This window comes from Telopea speciosissima, chromosome 8 (assembly GCF_018873765.1).
Source record: "Telopea speciosissima isolate NSW1024214 ecotype Mountain lineage chromosome 8, Tspe_v1, whole genome shotgun sequence".
Classification (NCBI taxonomy): Eukaryota; Viridiplantae; Streptophyta; class Magnoliopsida; order Proteales; family Proteaceae; genus Telopea; species Telopea speciosissima.
In genome coordinates this window covers 61,919,805-61,928,992 of record NC_057923.1, presented here as the reverse complement: position 1 = coordinate 61,928,992, position 9,188 = coordinate 61,919,805, and the positions used below count along the sequence as shown (strand labels likewise).

The window sequence follows — 9,188 nt, the reverse complement described above, 5'->3', positions numbered from 1 at the left end:
CCCTTACTCAAGGCCTGAAAAAATCCAACCCTAACCCACCCTCAAGGTTGGGCCGGGCTGACCCAATTTGGCCAGGATTTTAGGGAGGAGAAGGGATAGATGCATGGGTACGGCTGGGTTGGGCCACTGATAAAATTACCAATTTTACATAAAATAGCATTACAATAAAATATAAGGTAAATTACAAGACACTCGCTATACCCATACTCAAGTCACACCGTCTTATTAGATGCATGGGTACGGTTGGGCTGAACCACTGAGAAAATTACCAATTTTACATAAAATAGCATTACAATAAAATATAAGGTAAATTACACAACACCTGTTATACCCGTACTCAAGCCACCTCCTCTTATTTGAAAATACACTTCTTTCTCCATGTACACTGGAAAATAACAAGTGTGCATCTCTCTACCTTCGTTAACCCATTCCTTTGTCTACAAAAAAAAACCATTCCTTTTTTTTTTTTTTTTGTGTGGAGGAAATGAGCTTTATATTAAATAAGGGGGAAATTTACATGCGGTAATAGGTCTTTCCAGCTGCATCCTCCCTTATAATACGAGAGAGAGCAGGTGGAAGACTGGTGGTACATAAATGGATCTCCTGGCATGAGGTTAGGAACCCAACCAAGAAATCAGCACAAGAGTTTATTTCCCTCACATGGTGGACAAAAACACAACTTCTAAAGCAGTTCCGAAGAGTTAGGATCTCCTCAACCAACTCACGCAGGTACCACGGCACTTTGTATCTTCCAGAGATAGATTGCACAGCTGAAAGTGAATCTGAGCGAACTTGGATTTGAGAAAGGCCCAAGCAGCTTGCCTTCATCAACCCAGTTTTGATAGCCATTAATTCCATACGTAAAATGTTATGCTCCAATGTTGCCCCTGCTATACCAAACACAGCCCTCCCTGTGTCGTCTCGGCCAATGGCGCCATACCCACCTATGCCTTCCCCGAGAACCAAGCCATTGCAGTTTAACGCAGTCCACCCAGCCGGTGGCTGAGGCCATTTAATTGGTTTCGGGTTGCTGCATGTGTAATTCCCTTCTATTTGCCATCTATAAAGGAAATCACAATTTGCGCTAGAGTCCTGCACGCTGGTTTTCATCCCGGAGAAGCGACCTCGGGTGTCATTGATAATCCGGTGAAGTATCTCCTCCTTGGAAGCCTGCCAGTTTTGATGTAATTTGTTGTTTCTTTCACATCAAGCCCGATAGATGGTGGCTGTAACACTGAAGCGCTTAATGTGGCTTATGATGGAATCACCAGCAAAGTGATTTTGTAACCATGTAATCTCCCCTTGCCATGAAGAGCATGGCAGCCTTTGGTATCCATTCATTGTGAGAATGCGGTTCCGGATAAAGGCTGCGTAGTTGCACTGAAAAAACAGGTGGTCCATGGACTCCATAGCTTCTTGGCAAAGAAGGCATGCACTGTCCGTATCTACACCCCCATCGACGAAGTCTGTCCCTGGTTGGAAGCCTATGATGCCCAGCAAGCCAAGTAGTAAAAGAAAAGCGAGCCTGTGAAGATGGGAACCAGACGAGCTTATGCCATGGCACCAACGGTTTGTGCAGCCAAATCACCTCCCATGCAGTATATAAGGTGAACTTTCCTGTAGAAGAAGGAGTCCAAATGGCTGTGAAACACATCAACCTGGAGAAGGTTTTGATGGTGGCAATCTCTCCCCATCTATCCATTAAAATAGGATCAGACAAAGGGGTTTTCCAAGTATGCATTGGATTGAGGATGGAGTTGACTTTTTGAAATGGATTTCTTCCCACAGCTTCCACTATAAGGACCCCATCATGGTCACCTGTTGCTAGCGGGCCACCTGGTAGCCAAGGGTCGAACCAAAGGAGAGTATCCTCACCCATTTTTATGAGGTATCTTATGCACTTGGATGTTGCCTGTCTGGTTTCTAAAATCGCCTTTAACGAGGCTGTACAATGAGTTGGAATATTCATGGACCACACTGAGTGTCTCTTAAGCCATTTGTAGTGAAAAAAATGGGTCCAAAATTGGGTACTTTGGTGGTGAAATTCCATACCTGCCTCATCAAAGATGCTCTATTCCAATCCTCCAGCCTATGCATGCCCAAGCCTCCCTCTTCTTTAGGTAAGCACACATCTTTCCAGGCTACCTTGTGTGAACCATTCTCAGCATTCCCGAACCAAAGAAATCGTGCCATTTTCTTTTCAATAGTCTTTAGAATTTTTTAGGGAGCTTGAAAACGTTTAGCCAATACGCAACAATTCCCATGATAACGAACTTAATCAGAGTCAGCCGTCCTGCATAGGATAATGCTTTTGCCTTCCATGAAGAGATTTTCTACTCAATCTTGTGGATGAGGTCGGTGTATTCATGAGACTTTAATAAGGAGATGTTTGGTCGGAAGTCTTCTTGTTGGGGGGGGGGGGGGGATTATATTGGGAGTTAGAGAGTCCTCGAAGCAAGAGGAACACCAAGATATTTAATTGGGAGGGTCCCAGCCGAGCAACCAAGGATGTGACAAATATTTCCTTCAATGTTGGAGGGGCAGTTGGCGAAAAAATATTGGATTTCCCCATATTGATGGTAAGTCCCGACATTTTAGAGAAAGTGTCGAAAAGATGCCTTACCACTTCCACATTTGCTATTGAGGCTTGACCAAACACAAAAAGGCAATCTGCAAAACATATTGATGTAATCTTTGGTTTAGAGCAGAATTGGTGGTATTTGAAAATCCCTTCTGATGCAGCTGCAGAGAGAGAGTCAGTGAAATATTGCAGGACAATATTAAAGAGGAATGGAGATAATGGGCATCCCTGTCGAAGACCTCTATTTGCAGAAAATCGAGGAGATTAGGCACCATTGAGGAAAATTACAAAGGTTGGATTAATTACACATTGAACTATCCATGCTATGAAAGGAAGGGGAAATTGCAATCTATTCAGCATGGTGAACAGAAAACTCCATTGGACTGAGTCATAGGCGTTCCTAAGGTCCAATTTAGCAGCAAAATGGGGCATACCTTTAGGGAGATGGTAACCATGTAATAGTTCCTGGCATAAAAGAATGTTATCCGAAATATGCTTGCCCTCCACGAATGCCAACTGGTTACTACCAATCACTTTATGTAAGACCCCCTTCAGCGATTTGCAATAAGTTTGGAGATGAAGCGATAGAGCATCGGGCTGATCGCAATTGGTCTCAGTAATCGGAGAAGGAGTTACATTCAGACCCTTTGGAATTAAAGTGAGACGGGACAGGCTTAATTTGGTCCGGCATACGCAAAATATCGAAGAAGTCCAATATAGCATCACACACATCGTTGCCTATGACACCCCAAGCTTTCTTGAAAAAATACACCCCAAAACCATCCGATCCAGGTGACAAGTTGTCATCTGCCGCAAACACAACATCCTTAATTTCATCCTTTGTAAAGAGTTTGATGAGGCTGTTAGCTTCCATTGCATACAGGGTTCTATCAATGGCAAATCAAGAGGTTGACAAATAACCTGGGGTGATCCACCGTATGCTTTTCCAAAGTAACGAGCAGTTTCGGCTCGAATACTGTTTTCATATGAGATCCACATTCCCTCCTCATTTTGGATTTTGGCAATCCAAAAAACCCATTCCTTTGTACAAACCAAATCAAAACAACGTGTTTGCCTCCCAATCCAGGAAGGCCTTGTCTGGTGTATGCGAGACAACTTGGCCGCTCTCCAGTCCTTGGTTGTGTGATTTATATAACTCAGATGACGTCTTGCATGCTTCAATAAATAAGTTTATTCTCTATCGAAATAAAATTTACAGAAATAAACACTATATTCAATTAAAATGGAACGGGATTCTTGTGATTATAGAAGACTTTAAACACATATTTAACGTCACCATTTGTAGTGACGCCTAGATTTGAGACTATTTTAAAATAATTACTTCTGGAGATGGTTTCCTACAAGGACAATGGAAGAAAGATTTTGCACACAACTGAACCGTTTAACACCATTAAGTTGGGACTTGTCTAGAGATTTGGATTGTAGTCCTTGCCTTTACTCTGTCATGGGTTGAAGCAAGACAATGTTCTTGAGTTGTTGTTGCGATTGAAAAACAACAAACGAGATTATGGCAGCGACAGACAGTGAGTTCGCAGTGCAGACAAGTCAGATTCAGTGCGGTAATGTTTTTGGCAGTGTTACAAGGGTATCCCGGCATATAAAATAACATTTGGCAGTGTAATACACTATTATAAAATATTTGGTAAATGGATAGAGCAAAAGGTGAAAGCATCGTGCATCAAAGGTTGTGAAATCATAAGTTCATGAAATGACAGCGTGTTAGGATACATTTTTAGAAGCTTTAATGGCTTAACTGGGTGAATTAATACTCATGAGAAACGTGGTTCAATGAGTCATGGTCCAAACGCATCTGGTTTCGCATTATTCCGATCTTGGATGGAGGAGTTATGACGATTCCCGTGTGACTGCGCATAAACGGGGCAAATCGGAAGACTGTGGACGACTTTAAGGTAGATACTGGAAGTTTTTTCTGCAAATAAATACGTATTCTAGTATGTCACGGCGTTTTGAACATTTTCTATTTCTAGGAGAATCTCTAAATTCGAGGTAAAACCTCATGAAACGTGATAGATTTCATTTGGTGCTCAATGGTATGCCGGGATGATCCAATTAAGGTCTCTCTAGCATACACAGTATCACCGTATGGACGTACCAGATTACAAGATTTCGTTTGAACAGATTATCTGAAGGCTTGTTCGATGTAGATACCATCGTGGGTGTTCCTATTAGTGTAGCACATAGATCCTTGGTACACCCAGGGAGCACTGTATGATCCGGCTGATACAGTATGTCTCACGTCCAATATATCTGTAGTAAAGATTCTGTTTGTGCGCCATCTATGAGCGAGATTTGATAAATCTGATCCTATGGATGAGAGAGTGAAGAGGATCATAGACCAATAGGTAGTCCCTGATCCTATGTTAGTCATACATACCGTAACCTATCGTAAGATTCCAATCTAAGAGTATCTGTTTATAAAGCATTTTACAGACGAGATCTTGAAGATACAATAGCTATAATTGAACCCACATTAGAATATGCAGATTGGACGGTCCAGTATGCAACCGAACATTCTCGTGACGCGCGATAATGGAACCCACGGCACGTGAGTGACGAAATGTCACGAATTCGTTATCAAACTTACATAAATACCCCTGGTTTGCAGGGTTTCACTGAAACGAGGATATCTCACTCGTTTTAACTCCGCTTCCTGAGCCGCGAAGTGCTGTGCGCTTACAGAAACTAGAAGAACGTCCCTGTGAAGAGAAAAACAAATAAAAATATACAGAGTTCACGGATTCAACAGCAAATGCCTCAGCGGTGATTTTCTTGATCTACGTGCACATGGAGGAGCGTGCATCATACTGGTCCACCTCCGGAGATGCTGATGAATTTGATAATACCTAGGGAGAGGTATTCTATGATTCCAAAATTTTAATTTCTGATGTTGGAAGATTTTCTTGTTCGAGATGACAATATTTATGATCGCGTCACGCGTATAGTTTGATTCCTACGCATTATGGGAGACAGTCGTCAGCAAGATTTCACAAGTTGAGGTTATTCGCATTTGTAAGTCCCAATTTCTATTTTTCTAGTGTTTGCTTAGTGTTGATGAACCTAGACCATGAATGTAATCGAAAGGATTTAATTTCTTTGGTCCTTCATTGTAAACCTTGCAAGTTGGGGTGAGGGTGTCAAAATCAAATCGAAAACCGAACCGACCCGTTTCCACCAAAACCATGAAACCGTTTCATAAATAGTACTTTTTTTGGGGGGGGTGTTTGGTTTTAAAAAATGGAACATTTTGTTAAACAATTTAACCCGAACGAAACCATTTAAACTTTAAACCGATTAGAAAACCGTTTAAAATATAAACATATATTGGTAATATGTAATGGCAATAATTAAGCATTAATGGTAACAACAAATAATTAATAAATCTGTAATGGGACAAACAAACAATTATTTAAAGGAAAACATAAAAAGAATTCAAGTATTTACTTCCATTTAAATTAAAAAAGAAAAAAGAAAAGACCATGTGAAGAGAAGTAGCTGTTTGAATTTAAAAAAAAAAACCTTTTACAACCATTTAAACCGAAACCGTTAATAAATGGTTTCAGTTTCAACAGGTGAAACTATTTATTAAAGAATTTTGTTTTGGTTCTACCCAAAAAAACTTGCACCGAACCGTTTAACACCCTTAAGTTGGGGTCTGTCTACAAATTTTGATTGCAGCGGGTTGAAGCAAGACGGTATTCCTGAGTCGTTGTTGCGGCTGAAATACACCAAACGAGATTATGGCAGTGATAGAAAGTGAGTTCGCAGTGCAGACAAGTCAGATTAAATTCAGGCACATTTTTTGCAATGTTACAAGACCATTCAAGCATATAAATTAACATTTGGCAATGTAATACACAGTTATAAAATATTTGGTGAATGTACGGAGCAGAAGGTGAAAGTGTCGTGCATCAAAGGTTGTGAAATCACAAGTTCATGAAATGGCAGCGTGTTATGATACATTTTTTGAAGTTTTAATGGCATAATTGGGTGAATTAATGTTCATGAGAAACGTGGTTCATTGAGTCATGGTCCAAACGCAATTGGTTTTGCATTATTTCGATCTTGGATGGAGGAGTTATGGCGATTCTTGTGTGACTGCGCATAAAAAGAGCAGATTGGGAGAGTGTGGACGACTTTAAGGTAGATACTGGAAGTTTTTTCTGCAAATAAATACATATTCCAGTATGTCACAGCGTTTTGAACATTTTCTATTTCTGGGAGAATCTATAAATTCGAGGCAAAACCTCATGAAAGTGATAGATTCCATTTGGTGCTCAATGGTATGCGGGGATGATCCAGTTAAGGTGTCTCTGCAATACACAGTATCACCATATGGACGTTCCAGATTACAAGATTCCGTTTGAACAGAATATCTGAAGGTTTGGATGGTGTAGATACCATCGCGGGTGTTCCTATTGGTGTAGCTCATAGATCCTATTCAACACCGAGGAGCACTGTATGATCCGGCTGATACAGTATGTCTCACGTCCAATATATCTGTAGTAAAGATTCAGTTTGTGCGCCATCTATTACGAGATATGATAAGTCTGATCCTACGGATGAGAGAGTGAAGAGGATCATAGACCTAATGGTAGTCCCTGATCCTATGTTACTCATATATACCGTAATCTATCCTTAGATTCCAATCTAAGAGTATCTGTTTATAACGTATTTTACAAACGAGATCTTGAAGATCCAATAGCTATTATTGAACCCACATTAGAATATGCAGATTGGACGGTCCAGAATGCAGCCGACTTTCTCGTGACGCGCGGTAATGGAATCCAAAATACTTGAGTGACGAAATGACACGAATTCCTTTCCAAAATTACATAAATACCACTGGATTGCAGGGTTTCACTGAAACGAGGATATCTCACTCGTTTTAACTCCGTTTCCCGAGCCGCAAAGTGCTGTGCACTCACAGAAACTAGAGGAACGTCCCTGTGAAGAGAAAAACAATAAAAATATACAGAGTGCATGGATTCAACAGCAAATGCCTCAATGGTGATTTTCTCGATCTACGTGCACATCGAGGAGCGTGCATCTTACTGGTCCACCTCTGGAGATGCTGATGAATTTGATAATACCTAGGGAGAGGTATTCTATGATTCCAAAACGCTAATTTCTTCTGTTGGAAGGTTTTGTTGTTCGAGATGACAATATTTATGATCGTGTCACGCATACAGTTTGATTCCTATGCATTATGGGGGGCAGTCTCGTCAGCAGGATTTCACAAGTTAAGGTTATTTGCATTTGCAAGTTCCTATTAGTGTTGATGAACCTAGACCATGAATGTAATCGAAAAGGATTTAATTTCTTTGGTCTTTCATTGTAAACCTTGCTAGTAGGGGTAAGGATGTCAAAATCAAATCGAAAACCGAACCGTCCCGTTTACACAGAAACCGTGAAACCGTTTAATAAATGGTTTTTTTTTTTGGGGGGGGGGTTTGATTTTTAAAAATGGAACGTTTAGTTAATCGATTTAACCCGAACGAAACCGTTTAAACCGATTAGAAAACCGTTTAAAATCGAAACATATATTGATAATATGTAATGACAATAATTAAGCATTAATCGTAACAACAAATAATTAATAAATATGTAACGGGACAAATAAACAATTATTTAAAGAAAAACATAAAAAGAGGTCTAGTTTTTACTTCCATTTTAATAATAATAAAAAAAAAACCATGAGAAGAAAAGTAGCTGTTTGAATTATAAATTAAAAAAAAAACCTTTTAAAACCATTTAAACCGAAACCGTTAATAAATGGTTTCAGTTTCAACATGTGAAACTGTTTATTAAACAATTTTGTTTTGGTTCAACCAAAAAAAGCTTGCACCGAACCGTTTAACACCCTTAGGTTGGGGTTTGTCTAGAGATTTTTATTGTAGCGGGTTGAAGCAGACGGTATTCCTGAGTTGTTGTTGCGGCTGACATACACCAAACGAGATTATGGCAGTGACAGAAAGTGAGTTCGCAGTGCAAACAAGTCAGATTAAATTCAGGCATGTTTTTGGCAGTGTTACAAGACCATCCAGGCATATAAAATAACATTTGACAATGTAATACACTGTTATAAAATATTTGGTGAATGTACGGAGCAGAAGGTGAAAGCGTCGTGCATCAAAGGTTGTGAAATCACAAGTTCATGAAATGACAGCGTGTTATGATAGATTTTTGGAAGGTTTAATGGCATAATTGGGTGAATTAATGTTTATGAGAAACGTGGTTCATTGAGTCATGGTCCAAACGCAATTGGTTTCGCATTATTCCGATCTTGGATGGAGGAGTTATGGCGATTCTTGTGTGATTGCGCATAAAAAGAGCAGATTGGGAGAGCGTGGACGACTGTAAGGTAGTTACTGGATGTTTTTTCTGCAAATAAATACGTATTCCAGTATGTCACAGCGTTTTGAACATTTTCTATTTCTGGAAGAATCTCTAAATTCGAGGTAAAACCTCATGAAACGTGATAAATTCCATTTGGTGCTCAATGGTATGCCCGGAAGATCCAGTTAAGCTGTCTCCATCATACACAGTATCACCGTATGGACGTTCC

General features: G+C 40.0%; 1 protein-coding gene across 1 annotated transcript; it reads right to left on the bottom strand.

Moving 5' to 3' along the window:
- Positions 1–513: 513 nt before the first annotated feature.
- LOC122672544 lies at positions 514–1,110 on the bottom strand. Its single transcript, XM_043870006.1, has one exon. It carries the CDS (start codon positions 1,108–1,110, stop codon positions 514–516), a length of 597 nt encoding a protein of 198 aa, XP_043725941.1.
- Positions 1,111–9,188: the final 8,078 nt, after the last annotated feature.